General features: G+C 50.8%; 1 protein-coding gene across 1 annotated transcript in view; it reads left to right on the top strand.

The window, feature by feature from the left end:
• Positions 1-25,601, top strand: part of DSCAML1 (DS cell adhesion molecule like 1) — a 340,859-nt gene that overhangs the window by 314,770 nt on the left and 488 nt on the right. Inside the window, exons 21-34 of the mRNA XM_024751739.1 lie at positions 4,138-4,277; positions 10,271-10,424; positions 13,672-13,789; positions 14,170-14,333; positions 14,618-14,716; positions 15,446-15,634; positions 16,019-16,306; positions 17,986-18,141; positions 20,603-20,633; positions 20,782-20,900; positions 21,203-21,355; positions 21,972-22,166; positions 23,363-23,674; positions 25,449-25,601. The exon at positions 25,449-25,601 is cut by the window's right edge and continues 488 nt beyond it. Coding sequence (XP_024607507.1) covers positions 4,138-4,277; positions 10,271-10,424; positions 13,672-13,789; positions 14,170-14,333; positions 14,618-14,716; positions 15,446-15,634; positions 16,019-16,306; positions 17,986-18,141; positions 20,603-20,633; positions 20,782-20,900; positions 21,203-21,355; positions 21,972-22,166; positions 23,363-23,674; positions 25,449-25,601 — 2,271 coding nt within the window. The remainder of the gene's footprint in view (positions 1-4,137; positions 4,278-10,270; positions 10,425-13,671; positions 13,790-14,169; positions 14,334-14,617; positions 14,717-15,445; positions 15,635-16,018; positions 16,307-17,985; positions 18,142-20,602; positions 20,634-20,781; positions 20,901-21,202; positions 21,356-21,971; positions 22,167-23,362; positions 23,675-25,448) is intronic.

Genomic DNA, 25,601 nt, shown 5'->3' with positions numbered 1-25,601 from the left:
CTAAGCAGTACTAGAAAGATATTAATTGGAGGCCAGGGCCTGCTAGGGTGTGTGGGTCTGTCTGGTGAACCCTCCTCCCATCCCCTTCACCCCCCACCCCTGCCTACTTTGAGTTGAGACCATGAAGGGTAGAACTCTAAGATTAAAAGTGGACCACAAAGGGCTTCCCCGGTGGCGCAGTGGTTGAGAGTCCACCTGCCGATGCAGGGGACACGGGTTCGTGCCCCGGTCCAAGAAGATCCCACATGCCGCGGAGCGGCTGGGCCCGTGAGCCATGGCCGCTGAGCCTGCGCGTCCGGAGCCTGTGCTCCGCAACGGGAGAGGCCACAACAGTGAGAGGCCTGCGTACCACAAAAAAAAAAAAAAGGGGGGGGACCAAAAGTAGCTCAGCCTCAAATCATCTCAGTCCTAGAAATTAGATTGAGGTGACCTCAGGTTGCTAGTGCCCCAGATTGCAGGTGCCTGTCAGAAGCGAACATGAATTCTCTCTTTAGGAAGATTACATCACCTGAGACCTCAAATTATTTCCACAAGCAATTTTGCAAATAATGTGTCTGGCATACAGTAAAAAATAATGGTGACAACGTGAACAAAAGCCAGCAGAAAAAAAAAAAAGACAAACAGGTCCACAAGAGTTCCAAACATAGGTTTTTATCAAATATGGACTTTAAAATAATTATTCTTAACAATTGAAATTTTAAGAGTATTGGAAGCTATCAAATGGAAAATCTAGAAATAAAAACTATTAATAATTGAAGGGCTTCCCTGGTGGCGCAGTGGTTGAGAATCTGCCTGCTAATGCAGGGGACACGGGTTTGAGCCCTGGTGTGGGAGGATCCCACATGCCGCGGAGCAGCTAGGCCCGTGAGCCACAACTACTGAGCCTGCGCGTCTGGAGCCTGTGCTCCGCAACAAGAGAGGCCGCGATAGTGAGAGGCCCGCGCACCGTGATGAAGAGTGGCCCCCGCTTGCCACAACTAGAGAAAGCCCTGGCACAGAAACGAAGACCCAACACAGCAAAAATAAATAAAATAAATTAATAAACTGCTACCCCCAACATCTAAAAAAAAAAAAAGCATACAAGAGAACAAACTATACCTAATAAAACACAGGTGTTGGAGGAACAACAGAGCAGAACAGAATTAAACCAGAGCCCCTAACTCCTCATAAAAAAAAAAAAACTATTAATAACTGAAATTAAGAACTCACTAGATGGGTTTAACAACAAATTAGTCACAGCCAAAGAGATAAATAGTGAACTGGAAGATAGGTCAGAAGATAATATCTTCTGATGTTATAAAGACAAATGAATGGAAAATAAAAGAGCAAATAAGAGAATGGAAAATAAAAGAGCAAATAAGAGATATAGAGCAGTGATTTTCAAACTTTACTGTGCATACAAATCACTTGGGGATCATGTTAAAATTCAAATTCTGATTTAGTAGATCTAGGGTGGAACCTGAGATTTTGCATTTCTAACATGCTCCCAGGTGACACTGCTGCTGATCCATGGACCACATTCTGAATATCAAGGACATAGAAGATGTGAGAAGATATCCCAAAGAAGAGGAGAAAGAGAATGGAGCAGAAGATAAAATGTCTGAAAACTTTTCAAAGCTGTGAAAGACATCAAGCCCAAATGCACGAAGCTCTACAACCCTCACAGGCAATAACTTAAAGAAATCCACACCCAGGCTTATCATAATAGAGCTGCTAAAAAACAAACACAAAGAGAAAAATCTTAAAAGCAACCGGAGGAAAAAAAGACCACTTAACTTCAAAGGAGCAAAAATTAGATTGTCAGCTAACTTATCAGAAACAATGGAAGCCAGAAAACAATACAATGGTATATTTAAAGTACGTATGAAAAAATAGTTATCAACCTGTGATTTTTATACCTAGCAAAAATATTTTTCAAGATTAAGATGAAATAGACATTTTCAGACCAAAAAAAAAAAAAATGAATTTATCATCAACCTACCTGCCCTGGAAGAAATACTAAAGGGTATTCTTTCACTAGAAGGAAAATGATCCCAGGTGGAAACTCAGTGATGTAGGAAGGAAAGAAGAGCAATTAACAGTGAACATATGGGTAAATCAAAATCAATATTGATTGCGTAAAATGGTGATCATGTCATCATCTTGAAGGGGGATCTAAAATATATACAGAATTAAAATATACAACAATGACATGTAAATTGAGAGAAGGTAAATGCAAGTTCTAAGTCCTTGCATTGTCTGAGAAGAAAAGTGCCAATTAATAATGTTAGACTTTGGTAAGGCAAAGATTCACATTGTAATCTAAAAGTAATTAAAGACTGTAAAACTAACAGAGAGGGGGAAATAGAGTATTTTTAATACTCAATCCAAAAGAAGGCACAAAGGAGAAAACAATAGGTGAGACAAATAGAAAGTATTTAGTAAGATGGGATATTTAAACCCAAATATATCAGTAATAGCATTAAAGATAAATTGACTAAATTCTCCAGTTAACAGATAAAGATTGCCAGATTGGCTAGCAATGAAACAAAACCCAAATATGTGCTGTTTATAGGAGACATCTAAAACATAATGGTGTAGAAAAGTTAAGCAAGAAAAGATGGAAAAAGATAGACATACCATGCAAAACTAAGAGAAAACCGGAATATTAATATGAAACATAGTATGCTTTAAGGCAAAAACTAATTCTTAGAAGGACACTTTGTTATGGTAAAAGACTTAATTTACTAGGCAAACAAAGCAGTTCTAAATTTTTATGAACTTAATAACCTTGAAATATATAAAACAAAAACCAACAGCACTACCTGTAGTGTTGGGATAAATAGATAAATCTATAATCGTAGTGGGAGATTTCAACATATTTCTCTCAATAACTGATAAGAAAAAAAAAGTATGCAACGACAGAGAAGATTTGAACACTGCAAATTGCCCCAGTAGCCATCCACAGACCCCCTTGCATCCCGAAACTGCAGAGACCCCTAACAGAGGTAAATGGCAAGGCTATAGCAGTGAGAAAGGACAGAGTTAAGGATGATTGCGAGCTTCTGGGTTCAGGTCCCCGGATGGATGATGATGCTGTTTTTAATTATTTTATTTAACCTAGAATTGTTGACCACTTATTAGCTTTAAAAAATTGAAGTAGGTGCTAAAAGCTGAGAGTCACGCAAGGGAATGCAAAAATACTAGTTGTTACAATCTATTGAGTGTCTTCTGTGTGTTAGGCACCATGCCTAATTATTTTAATTAGCACTAATTCTCACTACAGACCTTTAATGTGGTTGTTATGTCCCTATAGATGGGGAAACTGAGGCTCAGAAAGGTTAAAATAAGTTGAATAGGATACCATCACAATCTTCAAAGGAGCATAAAAGCTCCCAGGAGGGAAGACAAGTCACAACAATACAAGGGAAAGACGAAGAAGGAGACTGTGGGCTGCAAACAGGATGCTTCCAGTCTCCCAGGCAGAGCCCTGGGGTCCCAGCCAGGCCAGGCAGGCTCAGACATGGGAGCAAGGGGAGGTCAGAATCCATACAGATTGGATCCACTTAGGATGGATTTCTCATCCAATTCTAAAGTAGACTTTCCCTCCTGAAAAGAGAAAGGGCCTAGCCAGCCCCCCAAGGGCAGTGCCCTGAGCACATGGCAGGAAACACAGTCACCCACTGGCTGACCACTGACCCTTGACCCTCGGAAGGAGGCCTGCTCTGTGAGTCTCTAGAGTCCCCAGCCTCAAGGAGCTCACAGGGCAAAAAGCAAATTGACCTGTATATTTGTTTGGCTTAAGTGCAAGCTTCGTTAGTAGAGCATTGGGGTGGGGATCAGATTAGGGTCATTGGGATCAAGATGAATTCCTTATGGGTTCTGTTTCTTTCTTGTGTATCTTAAGTCCTTGGTTCTGGCCAAACAGTTCTGAAACTGGCCACTCCCAGTGCTTCCATCTCAGAGACTTTGTTACAAGCCCCTAATAATCACCACCTGTTTGCCATGCTAGACCCTCCTCCTTTAAACCACAGCTCAGAGATGCCTCCTTCAGGAAGCGCTCCCAGATTGATCTGCCTCACTCTCCCCACCCTGTCATTCTTTCCCAAAGGCTTTGCTCCTCCTTTCTCTAAACTGACCCGACCTTCCCCTGCTCAGTTCCAGGTCCCCCCGCTGGCATCAAAGCTGTCCCTTCATCCGCTAGCAGTGTGGTTGTGTCATGGCTCCCCCCAACCAAGCCCAACGGGGTGATCCGCAAGTACACCATCTTCTGCTTCAGCCCCGGGTCTGGCCAGCCGGTAAGTGGGCCCAAGGCCAAATGATGAGCAGGACAGGAGAAAGAGAAAGTACCTGTAGATCAGCTGGCTTCTGAGCCAAACCCTGGGGCTGCTTATATCTGTGCTTCTTCTTGGATTCATGGATAAGTATGGGCACTGGTCACCCAAGAGTGGCTAAAGCCTTACCCCAGTCCATCTTGGGTCAGTCCTCTGTTCCAGGGGCTGCAAGATTATCACAAGCCCTGGAAGCTCCTTTGAGTCAGGGGTCACGTTCAAGCAGGTGGGAGGACAGGGCCTCGACTCTTCTGGTCTGGCTGACCAAGGAAGCTCCTAGCAGATCCCAGAGCTCTGGACTGGGGACTCGCTGGCCCACGGCCTTTGGAAATGAATCAACTTTTCAGTATGATCAGTCCTGGCTTGGAGGGCTGCTGGAGCTCTACCCTGAGTGGCCCCCTCAGCATGGCGCCAGTTGAAGAGAGAGGAGAAGATGGGGGAAGGCAAGGGCATCTCTCTCTGGGCCAGGGTCTGGGCCTAGCCTAGGGGAGAGGACTGAGAGATAGCTCTATCTGCCTAAACCTGGGAGCAAAGTGGGCAGCCCCCAGGCTGGGGCACAGTGCAGGGGGGCTAACCCCTGCCCTCTATTGAGAGCTGCTAAGAGGGAGGAGAGGATGAGGGCAGATGCTGTGGGATATGCATCCATATCCCATAATAGGCATCCTTCCCTCTGCCTCTTTCCTTATCTCCAACCACTCAACCAGAGTTCTGCTGGGTGACTGCTCTGGGGCACACCTCTTATAGTTAGAAGAGCAGGTGCAAAGACACCTGCCCTTGGGGTGCTCTCAGTCTAGTGAGAAAAGCAGAGGGGTGCTCCCTGGGGGGGAGGTGTGAGTACTATCAAGGGATGTGGTCAGGACCGGGGAGAGCAGGGAGCAGAAGGAGGCCAGCTTCTCCCTCCATCAGCAACTTGTGATGTGACAGCAGCCCCAGCACCTGCAGATGAGCTTCCGGCAGCCCCGAAAGCTGCCCTGAAATTGCTCAGTAACTGTGTCATCATCTCATCCTCTGTTCTCTGCTTTCCTGTGGTCTCTCTGAATTACCCTCTGAGCCGTAGGTGGCCCCGTGCCTCACCAGTGAGGCCAGAGTTCTATTACCAGAGGGAGAGCCCAGAAATGTCTTTGCAATGACTCCGTCCCCTCCTCTCCATCCTCACAGCCACTACGTCACATGCAGAAAAGTACATATATGATGACTATACAACTCCATGAATTTTCACACATCCAAGTATGCAGAAGGGGGGATTCCCAGAGCAGGGAACAGGACAACACCCCAGAAGGTCACCACCCTCCCCCTGCAGGCGTAACCACCATCCTGACTTCAGAGTAGCATTGCCTCTTTTTGTACTTTATATTACACACACACACACATACACACACACACACACACACACACACACACACACACACACACACACACACACCATTTGCCTAGCTTCTTTGACCCAACATTATTTTGAGTTGGTGAATTTCATCCATATTGTTCTGTGTGGTTAGAGGTCACTCACTGTCATTTCTGTATAGTTTTCAATTACGTGTGTGTATCACAATTTATTTATCCATTGTGTTATCCGTTGATAGGCATTTGGGTAGTTTTCCGTTTGGAGCTATTACAGATGGTGCTGCTGTGAAAACTCTTGTCCGTGTCTCTTGGTGCTCTAGTGTATGCGTTCCTGTTGGGCCTATGAGAGGAACTGCTGGATCACAGGGTCTGCAGGTGTTAGGTTGAGAACACCCTGCCACTGTTGGGGGGTTGTACCAATTTTCCAATCAACATCTTCAGCCACGTCTTCTGCCCCTTTTGCCCCCTCCTCCTGCCCCTCCCACGCACACACATCCTAGGCTCTTGTTACACTCGGCTTGTCACCGTCTGGACAGCCGCTCTGCCTTTCACCCCCCAGCCCTCTGCCCCCGCTGATCCTACCGCCCGTGGCGTGTTCTTCATCCTCTAGCACACGCTGAATGCATTCGCTGGCAGCTGCTCACTCACCTGTCTCCCGCACTGGTCTGAGGGGCCCTGTGAGGACGAGGGCAGCATCTATCCATTCATCTTTGGGTCCCCAGCTGTGGAACATGGTGCCTGGAACATCATCGTCACAGAATACGTGTTTGATGAATGAATTGCTAGCAGCCTGGCAATTGTAAAGCCTTAGACGTTGGGCAAGTTTCCCTTCATAAATTGGTGAGAGGGTGGGAACTCATTCTCCAGCTTGGGTTTGTATGGTGATTACTTCCTCTGATAATGAAGTCTTTCAAAGGGATTGGTATCTGGAAACGCAGCCTCCTCATTAACTCAGGCTCCAGGATGCCCAGTCAACTGGCTGGGGACACATGTCCCAGGCTCTGGAGCAGAGTGCCTGGTCCCCATGCCCTCCTCCTGCTGCTGGAGACGTGGGGACCCTCCCTCCTTCCTCTTCATGCCCCGAGCATGGAGGAACCTCCTCTCTCCTGGGGAGATTTCCCATCAGACATTGTCACATGGGGGGTGGGGCAGGTGTGCTAGTGTGATGAGAACTGCAGTTCGGCCATGTTGCAAGGCAGGGACTGGGCTGAACGAGGGACCAGGGGACCTAACCACCACGTGTGATTGTGTAATATGATTGCTTTGCAGAAATATATTCCAGATTCCAAACAACTGCATCACAAATTCATTTATGAAAGAGCTCCAAAAGTGAGGGCACACTCGTGGACGTGTGATGGTGCAAGACTGTGGGAGTGAGTGTGGGGTGAGAGGCAAATGCACGTGAGTCTGTGTGTGTACATACTGGAGTGTATGAACTTGTGTGTGCGGAATCCTCGGAATAGATGCGGGAAACTACATATGGTGCAGGATCCCAGGAATTGCACCCTAGGGCTGGCCAGGGCTGCATTGAGTCCTGTTAGAAATTTTACCAAACAATTTAATACACTTGTTGTTTTTCTCTGATTATCAAAATAATACAATTTTATTGTAGAAAATTCTGTAAATATATAAAATATAGAGAGGAAAGTAAAAATTACTTCTACTCTCATTCCCTAGAGATAAACGTTGGCAACATTTTGGTGTATAATCTAACAGTCTTTGATCTGTATGTATACCATGGTTTTGTTTTGGTTTTTTTACAAAATTAAAATAAAATTTTACACAATGTGATATAATCTGCATTTTTCATGTAACATATGAAGGGACTTTCCCACACCATCGAATATTCTTTTTTTTTTTGGCTGCACCACATGGCTTGTGGGATTTTAGTTCCCCGACCAGGGATTGAACCCAGGCCCTTGGCAGTGAGAACGCAGATCCTAACCACTTTACCACCAGGGAATTCCCATGACATCAAGTATTCTTTTAAAATATTATCTGTATGTACATAATCTATTTAGCCAGTCCCCCAATTATTCTATATTTAATGTTTTTAATTTTTCACCATTATAATGTTTCATTGAGAGTTCTTCATAAAAGTTTTTATGTACACGTTTTATTTTTTTCTTAGGTTAAATTTCTATAGGAATTCCTGGGTCACAAAGAGTATGAATATTCTTAAGGTTTGCATACACGTTTGCAAATTACTCTTCAGAAATTTTGCACCAATTTATACTTCTTATACAGCATTATAAGTAGTATATACTTCTTCCTTGTGCCCATACTAATCCAAGGTGTTATATATTTTTCTTTTTTTGACAGTTGGGATTTTTAAAAAAAGAGGTCTTGTTTTAAGTTATATTTCTTGGATTACTAGTTAGGTTGATTAGTGCTATGTGTTTTCTGGCAGTTTTTTTCATCTTTGGGTAATTGTCAATTCATATCCTTTGTCCATTTTTTATTTGGGTGTATCGTGGTTTTCTTATTGATTTGTAAGTGCTCTTTACATATTAAGGATAATAACCATTTTTGATCATATATGTTTCAAGTATTTGCTTGCCTTTGATTCTAGTTTTTATTATACCATAGGTTTTCTTTTTGTATAATTTAAATTTATAAATCATTTTCATTTTTGATTTTTGCCTTTATTTTTGTTATTAGGACAGATAAATATTAACCTATAGTTTCTTCTTTCATAGTTTTACCTTTTTTTAACCTTTGATTCACTGGGACTTTATTTGGGAGGAGAGTTGTGTATTTCTGAAAGTGATTTCAGGACATTCTTGGGGAATCCAGGTTAAAAGAAGGCACCCAGGATCTGGGTAATATGCTAATGCCTTCAGGGGGAAGCCAAAGCATTCCTGCCCTGTGTAGACACAAATGTACATTCAGGTACACACTGACACACACAAGCAAGTACACTCAACTTTTCTCTACACATACATACACACACACACCTCCACCCTCACAGAAAAATGTGCCAGGAGAAGACCATTTCCCCTTTTACAAAAGACTTGCACACCCCTTGCCTCATATGTACCTCACTGTAACCACACAGGGTAGGCTGAGCTGTATTGCTTTCTCAGTGAGTAGGAGAGAACACTGAGGCCCCAGAAACCATGGGAGACACTGTGGATCATATAGCAAGTGAGGCAAGCAGGTATCAAAGCCACTGCCCTGCCCTGCCTCGTGCTCAGATATGACCTGCAGATACCCACACGGTCCCCCAGTGCTGCAGCCTGAGAGGAATTCCCAACTACTAGGGCTCAGGGTGGCTTTCAGGGACCTCCTGGATTCAAGGCCAGATCTCCACAGGGGAGGCAGGAGGAGGAGTTTGCCAGGGAGCTCTGTGTGTGTTGTGGGGATGCCTGTACCTTCTCCCGAGCATCTCCCTGCAGACAGTCTGGGGCCAAAAAGGATGTTTTCTCCTATTATAAGTCACTGGGCCCCTCAGCCCTCCCATGGCGGACAGAGAATGTCCTTCTGTGACCCCATATCTGTCTGGAGGTCTGTCCCTCAGCACGTGCGTGAATGTGTCTACATGTCCGTGTGCGTGTGAGCGTGTGCATGTAGGCATGTGTGTGCAGGATCCCGTGACTGCAGAGATAACTAATTATTAGCTCCCTCTGGCCTTGGGGGTCCCCCATCTGTTCCGGGGCTGCTCCCCCTCCCTAGACTTCCTCCCTGATGTCAAAGAGGCCCTGGTGCTGTCCTGCTTTCCCTTCCCCACAGCTGACCAAAAAATAAAATAAAATGAAAGTCAGCCCCATCCCGCCTGCACCAGGGAAGGGGCTGACAGGAGGTCTGCAAACTAGCGCTTATCAAAAGCTCCTTCTCAAATTCATTTCAATATCTGAGCCTCTGGTTTCCAAGACAACGTAATCTTTTCATCAAAGCAACTGGTAAAACCACTGGGATCCGATATTGTTTTGTTGGCAACTTGTCAAAACTGTCATTTGGTTAAAAAAATTTTATAGATTTATATAACCTACAAATATATATATGGTGATCTATACCACTAATCATCATTAATAAAGTACTGCCCCCTGAAGGTTTCCTAGTTCCCTCTCCCACCCCTTCCTCCCCCAGAGGTGGGGGGGAGGGGGGAGGAATGCAGGAGCAGTAATTAGACAGCAGGGCTGGGAGGTGACTCTGAGTGGGGACAGGCTGGGGGAGCCTGTCTACAGCCCTAATAAGGCAAATGTAGTAATTTAGCTTCTTCCCAGAGACTCCCCTTACTCAGGGTTTTCCTGAGACCCTCCCTCCCCGCTTCTCCCTTCTCCTCCATCTCTCACTTAGAACACTCACATTTCCTGGCCTGGAGCCACAGTGGCCAGCGCCTAGATCAGTCCAAGAGGTAAACTGAGGCTGACCCAGCAACACACCAGAGCAGGCCCGTCAGCTCCCAGGGCCGAGCCCCGTGCCAAGTCCAGGGCAAACTCTGTTCACTGTGGCTCCAAAACCAGAAGGGGCAGACTAGGCAGGATCCTGCCTCCCCGGCCCCCAACCCGGCCATCACCTCCTCCGAGCCTAGGGCCCCCAGCAAGGCTGGAGGCAGAGGTGGAGGCCCAGGGGACTTGGGTCTTAGCATGCATTCGCCTCTGCCCTCTGCCCCACAGGCTCCCAGCGAGTATGAGACGAGTCCGGAGCAGCTCTTCTACCGGATCGCCCACCTAAACCGAGGACAGCAATACCTGCTGTGGGTGGCTGCCGTCACCTCTGCCGGCCGGGGCAACGGCAGCGAGAAGGTGACCATCGAGCCTGCTGGCAAGGGTGAGCAGCCTGGGACTGCGGCAGAGGGCAGAAGCCGCCCCCGCCTAGAATTTCGATTCTCCCCCGGGAGGGGATGTCCTCCCTCCTCCCTGTCGGTGACCTGGCTGTAAGGGGCTGGCCGGCCGCCCGCCTCCCTCCTGCACGCACCAAGACCGGGCCTCTGCTGCCCCCTGACTCCCAGAAAGCCTCACAACAGGCTCGAGGCAGCACCGCTAGCCAGGGGCGCTGGGCGTAATGTACCCTGGTCCCCAGCTCCCAACTCCAGCCCAGCTCAGCTCCTCCAAAGGGGACTGAGGTGGGGTACACTGCTTCCACGGCGCAGAGAGCTGCCAAGACGGCCCCCTCCTTCCAAAGCCGGGACACCTCAGGCAGGGGTGACCCCACTGATCGGTGGTTCATTCAGCCAACAGACATTTACAGGGGGCATGCCGAAGGAGACTGTGGGCTAGATGGGGCGTGCAGGATGAATAAGACCATGTCTATTCTTGGTGCCCCACTGAACCCCTGGCCCGGGCATAAGTGTGGCATGGGGGCACATGTACCCCCACTTTACAGGGAATGACAGTTCTGAGGCCTCAGCCCAAGATCGAGACAGAGGCCACCTCACGGAGCTGCCGGGCCGCCTGCCCTGCGCTAACCCTGGGGCAGGGGACTTAGCCACACAGGCCCGAGACTTCCAGCCTCTACTCTGACCCTGGGCTTCCCTGGGCCCTCCCTCGTCCCACAGCCACCTGTCGCTGTAGCCCTGGGGCCCCGGGACCAGGGCTCGGGTGGTTGGTGCCTGCCTCAGCCCAGCCGCCCTCCAGGGGTGACCAGCTTCCTTTGGCTGAGACCCGAGAGGCGCCTGCCCTCCCTGGCCTCAGGCTCAGGGTCAGCGGGCACTGAACGGAGGGCTCGCAGCTGCCCTGCCAATGGGGGCTGTCATCCCATTTTCCAGTGGACACTCTGAGGCCGGGGTGGCACGGTCTGCAAAGACAGCTGAGAGTGGCGGGCTAGCTCTTCTGGCTCCAAGTCAGGGCTCTTTCCACACGGCCTCAGGTGTCTAACCTCCACTGGCCCCTCCTCCCAGAGGGGCTACCCACCCCTTCTTCTGGACTTGTATCCTTCAAGAGGGAAGGGGCCCAGGGCCTCCGATCCTCCCAGGACAGCTGGCGCTGGCCCAGAGCATGGTCTGAGAGCCCGGGTGTCTTGGCTGAAGGCTGGCCCCTTCCCCTGTGGAAATCAAATGGAACACGTTCCCAGAGGGCTTCATACTTCTTCGAATGTGGACATCATGCACTTCTGTCCTCACAGCAGCCCTGGGAGGTGGAGGGACAGGAGCCAGTCCCAGCCACAGGGCAGAACTGGGTCTAGAACGGGATCTCTAGAGCCCCTGGCGCCATCCCCGAGGCCCCCAACACTTCTCTCTGCCCGCGATGGAGGCTGTCTTTACTGGGCCCCTCTGTCCAGTCCACGTCTTTCTGGCCCCCGGCGGTCCTCCCCAGGCAGCTGCCCTCAGAGGAGAGGAACCTCCATTCCCTGCACCCAAACCTCTAAGCACTGCTTCCTCAGCCACCTTACATCTTCCCTCTCCCCAAGAAGGGTCCCGTGGCTCAGTGGGGCTGACTGTGGCCCCCCGAAGTGCATGGTTGCTTGGTTAATTTAACACTTTCAACCCTGGGCCTGGAGATCTCCAAGGTGCCTGACACGACTACCTTCTCGCTGGGCCCTTGGCATCTTTGCCTCCCTTTGCTTTTCGTGATGCCGCCTGTGCATCAGGGTCCCCGGGGACGTGCCTTCCTCCTCTGCGCCTGCATGTTGTGGACCCCAGGGCTCTGCCACTCTTCTGTCAGTCTGCAGTCCCCCTCCTGGTGACCTCAGTCAGTCTGCTGCTGAGTGCACATCAGTGTGGTCCAGTCATCTCTCTCATGCTCCAAAGCATTTATATCCACCTGCTTTCCAGCTACCCCCGTGGGCGTCCCCCAGGTTTAGCATGAGCAGAATCTTCCCGTCTCTCCCACCTACCCTGCTCCTCCCCCTGTGGGCCTCAACTCCACGAGGGCACCAGCACCCATCTGGTTGGCCCAGCTGGGATCCTGGAAGTCACCCTCACCTCCCCCTCTATCTCTTCCCCAAAACTAGGGAGACTTCACGTCTTGACATGTCTTCCCTTGAGCCCCTAGTCTGTTCTCCCCCGGTATCACCTCTCGCCTGCACTCCAGCCACCATCTTGTCCCTGGTCTTCATCCTGCAAGATCACCTCCACCATGGGCTTCCCTGGTGGCGCGGTGGTTGAGAGTCCGCCTACCGATGCAGGGGACACGGGTTCGTGCTCCAGTCCGGAAGATCCCACATGCCACGGAGCGGCTGGGTCCGTGAGCCGTGGCCGCTGAGCCTGCGCGTCCGGAGCCTGTGCTCCGCAGCGGGAGAGGCCACAACAGTGAGAGGCCCGCGTAACGCAAAAAAAAAAAAAAAAAAAAGATCACCTCCACCAAACCATCCTCTGCAAGCAGCCAGGGATTTATCTAAAACTCTGCTTTGAACATACCACTACTTACGTGTAAGCCTCCTCGTGACCTCACGGGGAAGCCCAGCCTCCCTGAGGTGCCAGCAGAGCCCTGCTCGCTCTCCTCCTGCCTCTGCTCACCGCTCTGGCCCCAGCTCCGCTGCCCCCTTTTCACTCACCCTGGGCTTTGGTCGCCCCAAAGGATCCTCCCACCCATCGTGTGTTTCAGGCCCCCCGTGCCTCTACTCAGTGCCGTTCCCCCTTCCGACATGCCTTTCCTTCTCTGTGTGGTGAATTCCCTCTTAGCCTTCAAGTTTCAAGTCAAAGCTGCCAATTCCAGAAGCCACCCCTGGCCTTCGCCTCCACCACCACTGCATTGCCACAGTTCATTCCTCCTCCTTTCTGCTCCTAGGGTTACTTGTCTCTACCCCTACCATAGTATTCTTCACCCTAATGATTTTTTTAAGTATCTGCCTCCCTCTTGGATGGCGAGCAACTTGAGGCCAGGGAATAGATCTGATTCATTTTGTGGCCCCTCAGAACCTCCTGTGATACCTGGCCCAAACAGGTATTTGATAAACGCTTGTCGTATCCATGACTCGCATCTGAAATTTCCTGGACTCTCCCCCCACCCCAAGCCCAAGGTAGTGGTCAGGTAGAGGAAAGAGGACTTGAATTGTAAATTCAGGAGCCCTGAGAAAGGGGAGCCAGTGCGGTGCTGGTGGTAAAAGCGGGGTGTCTCTCATCCTTTCCTTCCTGTAGCCCCAGCAAAGATCATATCCTTTGGGGGCACTGTGACGACACCCTGGATGAGAGATGTCCGGCTGCCTTGCAATTCAGTGGGAGACCCAGCCCCTGCTGTGAAGTGGACCAAGGACAGGTGTGTGCAGAACCCCGCAGGGATAGGTGACCCCCAGGGATGGGCAGAGCAGAAAAGCCATGAAGAGAACCAATGTCCCTCCCTTCCAGCGACTCAGTCACCTCCAGGTCTGCAGGGGCCCAGCCAGGTACACGGCTACCACTCTCACACACACGCCTGACCTCCCTGGCTCCCCTCTGTTGGCTGCCAAGGATCTCCCTTCCCTGGGTGATGGAAGAGGCCAAGATTCCTGGATATGCCCGGGAAGCACTGAGTAACAGCCCAAGAATCCAGGGTCCCCGAGCCAGCCCCCTACTGCTCCCAGCTCCAACGGCCTGCAGACCTGGGGGAGGCCCCCGGAGGAGGGGATGCCTGCTATAACCCATCCCCCACCCCCGCAGCGAAGACTCGGCCATCCCCGTGTCCATGGACGGGCACTGGCTCATCCACACCAATGGCACCTTGCTGCTGCGTGCAGTGAAGGCTGAGGACTCGGGCTACTACACCTGCACAGCCACCAACACTGGGGGCTTCGACACCATCATCGTCAACCTTCTGGTGCAAGGTGAGACGCTGCGAGGCGGGTGGGGCTCCGGTGCCGACAGGGATGGAGGAATTCCATCGCGTGAGAGAGGGTTGTCGAAAGGAAGAAGAAGACCCGCCACTGGGGAGACAGACCCTTGGTGGATCAGAGGGTCCCCGTGGAAGCGGGGGCAGGAGGGCTAGAGAGGGGAATGAGGAAGTGTGAGGGTGGCACCGAGAGGGGGGGACAGCCAGCCCCTCACCCTCAACCCACCCCGATGTCAGAGATTAACCCTCTGGTGTGGGCTGGTGGCTCTCCCCTCACAGTTCCCCCGGACCAACCCCGCCTAACTGTCTCCAAAACGTCCGCTTCGTCCATCACCCTGACCTGGATTCCAGGTGACAATGGGGGCAGCTCCATCCGAGGTGAGAGGGGTCTGGATGAGGTGGGGGGAGGCAGGGGAAGGAATTCTGGGCCCAGGGGCAGAGGAAAGGCTTCGCTCACTCCCCCTGCTCGTCCTGATAATGCTTAGAAAATAATGGGGGAGGGGCGATTCAGACCACAGGGAAGTTACCCAAGTGCCCTGGAAAATATACCAGCCTAGATGGCTGGGCTTTCCAACACCCACCCTCCTTGCCACTGGTGAGCTGTGCGTTTTCTTAGGAAGCCTGTCTTCTGCTCTGGGCCTTAGTTTCCACATCTGTAAAAGGAGACAAATGTTCTAGGTAGTACCTCAACCTTAAACATGCATATGAGTCACCAAGGCGTCTTGTAAGAGCACAGATTCTGATTCAGGGGGTCTGGAGCGGAGGCTGAGAGTTTGCATGTCTAACAAGCTCCCAAGTGATGCTGATGCTTCGGGGCCAGGGGACTAAATATGGAGAAGCAGGGTCTAAATAGGACTCCTTGTAAGCCTCACAGCTCCGGTTTCTGCTCCCCGCCCCACCTTGGCTTCTCAACCCTAACACAAGCGCTGACAGGAGAGAGCCCTACAACTCACCCAAGGGCCTTTCCGTTTTGTATCGAATTTGCATCCACCCCATCCCAGTGGCCAAAGCACCCCCTGCCCCCTGCGGCGCCCAGCTCCATGATGCCTGTTGGGGTACCCCAGGCCCCACCCTGCCCGACCTGAGCCAGGCAAACCTCCCGGGCAGGCTTCGTGCTGCAGTACTCGGTGGACAACAGCGAGGAGTGGAAGGATGTGTTCGTCAGCTCGAGCGAGCGGTCCTTCAGGCTGGACAGCCTCAAGTGTGGCACCTGGTACAAGGTGAAGCTGGCGGCCAAGAACAGCGTGGGCTCCGGGCGCATCAGTGAGATCATCGAGGCCAAGACCCACGGGCGGGGTAAGGCCCAGGGCGGGTGGAAGGCTGCTGGGGTAGGGAAGGAGGGCACAGGGGAGCATGGAGACTCAAGGGGAGATTCCACCTGGTTCCCATCACCACAGCATCGGATGAGTCACGGTAGCAGAAACTGGCCCTGCTTCCCTGCGGTGGGGTGGCAGATGGGTGGCTCACCTCTTCCTCTTTCCTGCATGTGTCTTCCTCCTTGGCCAGGCCCTTCTCTCCTTGTCCTTCTCTTCCTCCTCTTCTTCCTCCCCCTCTGTCCCCTGGAGCATCCCTACTCCCATCTGCGCCTCCCACCGATCCCCTGGAGCCACTGTGGTCCCAGCTGCCCAGGGAAATCTTTCCCAGTCTCTCTAACCTCTCTCTCTCCCTCTGGCCCCCCAGAGCCCTCCTTCAGCAAAGACCAGCACCTCTTCACCCACATCAACTCCACACATGCTCGGCTTAACCTGCAGGGCTGGAGCAACGGGGGCTGCCCTATCACAGCCATCGTGCTGGAGTACCGGCCCAAGGGCACCTGGGCCTGGCAGGGCCTGCGCGCCAACAGGTCCGGGGAGGTGTTTCTGACCGAGCTGCGAGAGGCCACGTGGTACGAGCTGCGCATGAGGGCTTGCAACAGCGCTGGCTGCGGCAACGAGACCGCCCAGTTCGCCACCCTGGACTACGATGGCAGTGAGTCGGAAAGGGTGGGCAGGGCTGGAGCAAGGTGCTGCCAGGGAAGCTGGCAGAGAGGCAGACATGTAAAGAGATGGGCACGCAAATAGAAAAGAGGCAGGACTGTAGTCAGGGACAAAGGCGGACAGGTGAGCAAGCAAGCAAAGGACAGGCCAAGGAACAGCAGACGGGTAGACAGGTAAGCGGGTAGGTATACCTGTGACCAATACAGATGGACAGGCAGACAAGCAGGTCAGTAACGCTAAAGACAGAGGGCCCTTGAAGGAGCAACCCTTGCTCTCCATTGCTTCAGAGAGATGAGAGGGGGCTTCCCTGGTGGTTCAGTGGTTGAGGGTCCGCCTGCCAATGCAGGGGACACGGGTTCGTGCCCTGGTCCGGGAAGATCCCACATGCCGCAGAGCGGCTGGGCCCGTGAGCCACGGCCGCTGGGCCTGCACATCCGGAGCCTGTGCTCCGCAACGGGAGAGGCCACAGCAGTGAGAGGCCCGTGTACCGCAAAAAAAAAAAAGAGACGAGAGGGAGGTAAAGATGCAGTTGCGGTCCTGCCCTATAAGAACCCTCTGCTCAGATGGTACATTAGCCAAGACAGGGTAGCCTGCACTGCAGTAACAAGTACACACTAAAAGCTTCATGGCTTTTGATCCAATAAAGATTTGTTTCTCACTCTCATAACACCTTGTGAGGGTTGGCTGGCCACCATCTTTAGCTATGCCGTCTTGAACATGTAGCTCCCGTGGTCACCAACAAGAGAGGGAGAAAAAAGAAACAGCAGTTCCTGACTGCCCTGGCCAGGAGGTGATAACTCATCATTTCTAGTCACACTCTGTTGTCCAGAACTAGTAACATGGCTCTAACCTAACTGCCAGGAAGTCTGGGGAATGTAGACGAGCACACGGATGTTTAGTGAGTGCTACGTGGTATCTGCCGCATGGGGGCACCTCACACTCATGCACACACATGCATTTAAGCACATAGAGGGCTGAGTTCATAGGGACCAGCTGTCACAAGCTAAATTGAGTCTACCTATGTGTTAAGGAAACAGAATAAAAGTGGTATCGGAAGGGGATGGGCTCAAGCAAGGAAGCCTTCATGAAGGAGATGACTCTTAAGTGAGGCTTTGAAACAAGCAAGCATCGGGGCTTGGCAGAAGGCTATGTCAGCAGGAGAACTCAACATTGCCTCCTTGCAGCCCCCAAGGTTAGCAGATTTCACCCACGGGATGGGGAACAGGGAGAGAATGCAGGGTGTTGAGTGGCTTTTGCCTCCATCTGGGGAAGAGAGCACACGATCCCGCTTCCCTGACTTTTCTCTCCTACGGTCCTCACCATCCCCCTCAACCTTACCAGCTGGATGTGGGAATCTAAGTTCAGCGTTCTAGAAATGAACACTGAACTCCAACAAGCAGAGTAGACTATCTCTGAGAGACTTTAGGAAAATTCTAAAAGGAAGTCATTAATATCATATGCAGTATGAAAACTACACAACTGTTCATGGCTGTCCTGATGGGACCAGAATTAGGGGGAGCAGAGGGGAGAGTTGGGGCTCTGCACCAGGAAGTAGAGATCAGAGTGAGATCAAAGGCAGCAAAAGAGGTCCAAGGGCTACCTTGCCCATGAGACTCTGCATAACACTCAACTCATGAGGGACAACTGACTCCCTTCTTCACCCCTGTTCAGGCACCATCCCGCCCATCAAGTCTGCACAAGGCGAGGGGGACGATGTGAAGAAGCTGTTCACCATTGGCTGCCCGGTCATCCTGGCCACCCTGGGGGTGGCACTGCTCTTCATCGTTCGCAAAAAGAGGAAAGAGAAGCGGCTGAAGCGACTCCGAGGTGGGCGAGTTTCCTATGGGCTTCCTGGGAGGGAGTGCTGACCCTCAGCCACGCTGGCCACTTTGCACTGGCTCACAGCACCATCTGGACAAGGGAGAGTGCCCGTGTCCCCTTGAAGGGAGAGCTGCCACTCCAGCCTTCTGAAACCCCTTAGTTGTTCACTGCTTCCTCCTCTGTGCCCCCAGGACTTTGTGCCTGCCCTCACCAGGGCTGACTTTTAGAGGTACACAGTGGTAAAACCATATTGCTTGTTAAAATATTTAAACATTTCCATGTTGATTGGTAAATAGATGTTGCTCCCTTCTACCCTGGGTGCTCCATTCTCTTATATAGGATCCCCGAGACTTTCCTAGGACCCAGCCACTAAAGAGTAGACCTCCAGGGTCTACTGCATGATGTCTGCATGATGTATGGTCTGCATGATGTATGGGTGGGATGGATTGACAGGTGGAGAGATCAATAATGAATGGATGGATGAGTGGGTAGATACATGGTTGAATTCGTTCATGAAGCTAGATTTGATCTAACAGATCATTCTCAGTTATCAGAGGTCTAGTGGATTACCTGGGTCCTTTGCTTCTCCTCTCTTATCAATTCCTAACCTGACAGTCCTGAACCTATTCAAGGCTCCTCTGAGACAAAGCAGTGACCCTCAAATCCATCCATGGACTTTTTTGGGACAGATGTCCCAGAGAAGGAAATGAAACTTCTTGGTTGATGTCATCTGGAGATACCCATTGACCCTCTCTACTTCATTCCCCACTCTCTCCTCTCCCCAACAGATAACTGAGGATAGACCTACCACTGATGCCCATTTCCAGACTGCTATGATGTTTTGTTTGATTAGAGTTGATTCAGGAAGCTGATGGAGCACTTTACATACCCTTTGCTTTGGGGAGGATCTCCCTATTAGATAAAAATCTGGAAAGGAAGGGAGGAAAGGAGAGCAGAACTGAGCCAAATTCAATCCCAAAAAAAAAAAAAAAAAAAAAAAAAAAAAAAGAAGACCTCCAAGTGGCCTCTAGGACTTTGCTCTGGTTTGACTGAGCTGTTTCCATGCCTTGTCAGGTGCTAAGTATTTTTAATATCATCCCCTGTCCCAACACCTGCTACCATAGTCTGGCATGAATGGGTCTGATTTACCTTGATTTCCCCAGGACCCACTAGTTGCTGAATAAATGTCTGTTCACACATCTGGAAAACATTTATTGAGTATCTACTGTATTGTAGATACTGCCAGACATTGGAGGTGTAAAGATGAAGAAGGAACAGCCCATGCCCTTATAGAATTCACAGCCAAGGCACAATAATAGCACAGAAGAGGGAATGACTAAGGCTGCCTAGGGTGTTTGTTTAGGAGTTGGGTAGATGAAAGGATGGTTCAGTGGGTGGTTAATGGTTGTTAAATGGATGGATGGTTGGATGGATGGATGGAAGATTGGATGGTTGATGGATTGATAGTTGAATCGATAGTTGGTTGGATCAGTGGAAGGATGGATGGATGGATGGGTGGATACTTGGATGGACAGATGGATGATAAGATGGATAGGTGGTTGTATGAATGGATGATTGGATGAATGGTTGAATAGATGAATGGATAATTAGATGAATGGTTGAACAGATGGTTGTACAGAAGACTAGATGGTTGGATGGGTTGATGGTTGAATGGAGGAATGGTTGGATCAGTGGATGGCTGGCTGGCTGGATGGATGGATGGGTAGTTGAATGAATGCATGATGTATGGGTGGGATGGATTGACAGGTGGAGAGATCAATAATGAATGGATGGATGAGTGGGTAGATACATGGTTGAATTCGTTCATGAAGCTAGATTTGATCTAACAGATCATTCTCAGTTATCAGAGGTCTAGTGGATTACCTGGGTCCTTTGCTTCTCCTCTCTTATCAATTCCTAACCTGACAGTCCTGAACCTATTCAAGGCTCCTCTGAGACAAAGCAGTGACCCTCAAATCCATCCATGGACTTTTTTGGGACAGATGTCCCAGAGAAGGAAATGAAACTTCTTGGTTGATGTCATCTGGAGATACCCATTGACCCTCTCTACTTCATTCCCCACTCTCTCCTCTCCCCAACAGATAACTGAGGATAGACCTACCACTGATGCCCATTTCCAGACTGCTATGATGTTTTGTTTGATTAGAGTTGATTCAGGAAGCTGATGGAGCACTTTACATACCCTTTGCTTTGGGGAGGATCTCCCTATTAGATAAAAATCTGAGGAAAGGAAGAGGAAAGGAGAGCAGAACTGAGCCAAATCCTGAACTGGGAGCAGTGAGACCTTATGTTTTGGACTGTCTCAGAACTCCTTATATTTCTTCCCAGGAGACAAGCCCTGGCCCCATTTTAGGAAGTTCTCCCACCTTGTTCCCCATGCCTCTTCCAATTCTCATCCTTCTCAGACTCCATTCTCACTGAGTCCCCTCTCTCTACTGTTTTGCAGATGCAAAGAGTTTGGCAGAAATGTTAATAAGGTGGGTGTCACATAGCTGCTTCCTCTCTCCTCCCCTCCCCCTTCCTCCCTTCAGGGTACAGGTTTCTAAGACCCCACTGTCCTGCAAAACCCCTCCCCCGACCCGTTATGGCTGCCGAGTCACCCATCTCCAGCCCTTCTCTCCACAGCAAGAACAACCGAAGCTTTGACACCCCCGTGAAGGGGCCACCCCAGGGCCCACGGCTACACATTGACATCCCCAGGGTCCAGCTACTCATCGAGGACAAGGAGGGCATCAAGCAGCTGGGTGAGTGACAGGTGCCAGGAGCTCTCTGTCCTGCTGAGTGTGCTTCCCCAGGCCACATCCCACGAAGGGCAACCACCAGTCCTCACACAGTGCCCAGGGTTCCAGAAGCAGCCCCGTCAACAACTCAACAACCTAGGAACTCGCTGCAGCTTCTCTCAAGGACTAGGTTTCCTCCTCCGTTGATGGGAAGACTTGACCTGACCTTTCTTGGTTTCATTGTTGGATAAAGACAAAGAGAAATTTGGGGAGCAAAGATGGTGCCCAAAGGGAAGGACTGCTGCTGATTGCACTTCTTCCCCCAGGAGATGACAAGGCCACCATCCCTGTGACCGATGCTGAGTTCAGCCAAGCTGTCAACCCTCAGAGTTTCTGCACCGGTGTCTCCTTGCACCACCCAGCCCTCATCCAGAGCACAGGACCCCTCATCGACATGTCTGACATCCGGCCAGGCACCAGTATGCATTATCCCTGGGGAGACAGCCCTCCTCCCACACGGGGTTTCGTGGGCACAGCATAAGACAGAGGTGGCATTTTTTTAAAAAAGGAGGGAGGAGCAGTATGGAAGAAGGGAAAGAGCACTGGAATTAGAGTCTAGAGACCTTGATTATAGACTCACTAGCTATGGCCTTGGGCATGTCACTAACCTTATCTCTCTGGGCCTCAGTTTCCTTACCTAGAAGTTTAGAGAGGGTTAGTTGTTCTTTCTCTCCAAGGGCCTTCTGCATCTTCCGCTGTGACTCTGGACATAAGCATAGAATACATCCAGGACTGTAGGGAATGAATGGACAGTCATGAGACAGCAGGAGATGAGGTGACATTCTTCCCAGGCTGAAGGAAAAGACAGGGTGGCGGGAGAGGACTAGGACGCCGCCCAGTGCCCGACACTGCCGCTCTCCTCCTCCACAGATAGCTGTGTGGCCAGGAAAGGCAGCTCGCTCAGCTTTCCCAGGGGAGCTTCTGTGGCTGCTTCTGCCTCCTCCCTTGCTCCTGCTGCCCTTTCTGGTAAATGCCAGCTGCCCAAGCCTGAGTGCCTGCAGCTGGAGGGTACTAGCTCTGGCTTCCTCTGTGCAGATCCAGTGTCCAGGAAGAATGTAAAGTCAGCCCACAGCACCCGGAACCGGTACTCAAGCCAGTGGACTCTGACCAAGTGCCAGGCCTCCACACCCGCCCGCACCCTCACCTCCGACTGGCGCACTGTGGGCTCCCAGCATGGTGTCACTGTCACCGAGAGCGACAGCTACAGTGCCAGCCTCTCCCAGGACACAGGTAAGCCCAAGGACCTGCCTTCATTCTGCTCGCTCTCCTCCAGCTCTCGCATTATCCATCTCCACCTTTAGTTTTCCCAACTCCTACCTGCCAGCTGTTGGAGTCCAAGGCACAGGTCAATTTCATTTCCAGCTGGTCACTGACTCACTCTGTGGCTATGACAAGAACACTTGACCTAGCGGAGCTCTGCTCGGTCAAGGATTTCATTTTGCTCTCCCAGAAGATGACAGAGAAAATGGTACACGTGATGTTTGTTGGAGAAAAGGCTAAGTGTTGCTCAGAGGATGCTGCTTATTTTCAAGAATGAAAGATGTTCTGCCCTTCACTAGGTAGCACATCAAATATCCCACTTCTGCCACCACCACTACCTTCACAGGCGGAGAGCAGGATCTTGTGAGCCTGCTCCACTCCATAGTCAGGCTTTCAGATGGCTGCTGGGCTTATGGGTAGGGGAAATGCTCAGTCTGATCTCATTTACACCCTTTCCCCATGAACCCACATTATCTTTTATCGAGATATAACTGACGTATAACATTTAGTTTCAGGTGTACGACATAATGATCTGATATTTGTAATATATTGTAAAATGATCACCACAGTAAGTCTAGTTAACATCCGTCACCATGTATAGTTACAATATTTTTTCTTATAATGAGAACTTTAAAGAACTACTCTCTTAGCAACTTCCAAATGTTCAATACAGTGTTATTAACTACAGTTAGCATGCTGTACATTACATCCCCATGACTTATTTATAACCGGAAGTTTGTACCTTTTGACCACCTTCACCCATTTTGCCCAACTCCCACCCCCCACCTTTGGCCACCACCAATCTAATTCTCGGTATCAGTGAGCCTGGGGGTTTTGTTTGTTGTTGTTGGGGTTCTTAGAGTCCACGTATCAGTGAGATCAGACAGTGTTTGTCTTTCTCTGTCTGATTTGCTTCACTTAGCGTGATGCCCTCAAGGGCCATCCATATCTTCCCAAATGGCAAGATTTCCTTTTTTATGGCTGAGTAATATCTCATTTTGTGTGTGTGTGTGTGTGTATATATATATATATCACATATTCTTTATTTACTCATCCACCGATGGACATACAGGTGCTTCCATGTCTTGGCTATTGTAAATAATGCTGCAATGAATATGGGGGGTGCCACGCATTTCCCCTCAACTCTGTGCCTTCCATCTCCCCAGACAAAGGACGGAACAGCATGGTGTCCACTGAGAGCGCCTCCTCCACCTACGAGGAGCTGGCCCGGGCCTACGAGCATGCCAAGCTGGAGGAGCAACTGCAGCACGCCAAGTTTGAGATCACCGAGTGCTTCATCTCCGACAGCTCCTCTGACCAGATGACCACAGGCACCAACGAGAACGCTGACAGCATGACATCCATGAGCACACCCTCAGAGCCTGGCATCTGCCGCTTCACCGCCTCCCCACCCAAGCCCCAGGATGCCGACCGGGGCAAAAACGTGGCTGTGCCCATCCCTCACCGGGCCAACAAGAGTGAGCGCTCAGACCACCTCCCTTGCTGTGTCCCCTGCCCCCAAACCCCACGAGCCCTGGCTAGACCTAGCCCTAACTGCACCTGGGTCCTGCCAGCCCAGCACAGCTCCTTGGCAGGCGGGGGGTAGTGCAAAGAACAAGGACTTGGGAGCAAGCAGATCAGGGCACACATCCTGGCTTAACCTCTTAATACTGCTGTGACCTTGGGCAAGTCATTTAACCTCTCTGGCCTTAATTTTCTCATTTGTAAAATGCAACTGATAGCATGTACTTTGCATTGTTGTAAGGATCATTAGAAATGATATACGTGCCTGGCACATAGTAGGTTCTCATTAAGTAGTGATCATTCCCTTAGTCTGAAGCTATGCCAGGATGGAAAGAGACTGCTTATGGGGTCAGCCGCCCAATGGCCATTGGTCTGAATACTGTGTGAACTTAATCTAGACCCAAAGGAGCAATCCTGGCAGTTCAGCCCGTGGTGGCCAAAGCTCATGGTGGGCAATGACCTAGCCTGACTGGGAACCATCTGACTCCAGGGGCCTGGCCACAGCATATGTCCTCTGGGGTCAGCAGGGCAGGTCTAGGATAACCAGGGGGAGGGGGGCAGGGAAGCCCCCCAGCAGACATTAGGGCCACGGGGTGCAAGGCCTAGGCTGTCAAAGTAGGCAATCTGGTCTGCTCAGCACTGGCCTTGCTAAGTGGCTGTGCTGACCTAGGGGCTCAGGGTCACCTAGAGAAGAGCCTGGGGTAACAGAAATTACAAGACTTAGGAGACGAGCAGCCCTGAATGACTCCCCCTCCCTGTGTAGCTGTGTGAATTTGGGCAAATTACTTAATCTCTCTGAACCTCAGTTTCCTCAATTGCAAAATGCAGGCAGGTATTAACCTATGCAGGGGGCTGTGGGGACTAAACGAGATGACCTGAGGAAAGTGCCTGGCACAGTGGACGGGAGAGAGGCATGTGCACAGGCGAGGGTGCTCGCAGGGCAGAGGGATCAGTGTGTGAGGGTCCTAGAAGCTTGTCCTGTGGAGGCACTTTAAGAAATTAGGAACATTCTGCCTGGAGAACAGAGATGAAGGAGAGGGACGGGGAACTGTAGCTGACTTCAGATGTCTGAAAGGCCGCGGTGAGAAAGAGGGGAAAGCCTTGTTCTGGGGGTCCTCAGAGGACAGAATCGGGCTGAACGTGGGGAAGTGACAGGGAGTGACATTCCTCTCCTCCTCGGAGTAAAGAAAAGCTTTCTAGGGAATTCCCTGGCGGTCCAGTGGTTGAGACTTGGCACTTTCACTGCCGTGGACCTGGGTTCGATCCCTGGTCGGGGGACTAAGATCCCGCAAGCCACGCGACATGGCCAAAAAAAAAAAAAAAAGCTTTCTAACAGCCAGAGCTCTTAGGACATCCCTGTTTAGAAATGAGCTCTTCACCAGCTGAAGCTGATCGGCTATAGTGATCAGTTAACAATGGGTATCAATTTACTGAGCATCGCCGTGCGCCAGCCACTGTACTAAGCGCTTTCCTTACTTTATCTCATTCCCGCCTCACAGTATTCCTGTAGGGAAATATGATTATCTCCATTTCATAGATAAGAAAACTGAGGCTCAGAGAGGCCAAGTAACGCATCTTTCCTCTTTCCTCGACTCTTTACTGCCTGTCTGGTGGAGGGACTCCTATGCTAGGTCAGGGAGAAGACTGAGGGGTAGGGGCGGGGAAACAAGCTGGCCGCTGGTTCCAAGAGGCCTCTGGTGCTAACACGCCCTGCTTCCTGCATTCCAGGTGACTACTGTAACCTGCCCCTCTACGCCAAGTCGGAGGCCTTCTTCCGAAAGGCAGACGGGCGGGAGCCCTGCCCCGTGGTCCCGCCCCGCGAGGCCTCCATCAGGAACCTGGCTCGAACCTACCAGCCCCAGGCTCGCCACCTGACCCTTG

This window comes from Neophocaena asiaeorientalis, unplaced genomic scaffold (assembly GCF_003031525.2).
Source record: "Neophocaena asiaeorientalis asiaeorientalis breed wild unplaced genomic scaffold, Neophocaena_asiaeorientalis_V1.1 scaffold479, whole genome shotgun sequence".
NCBI classification, from domain to species: Eukaryota; Metazoa; Chordata; class Mammalia; order Artiodactyla; family Phocoenidae; genus Neophocaena; species Neophocaena asiaeorientalis.
This window is presented reverse-complemented; position numbering and strand designations above follow the sequence as displayed.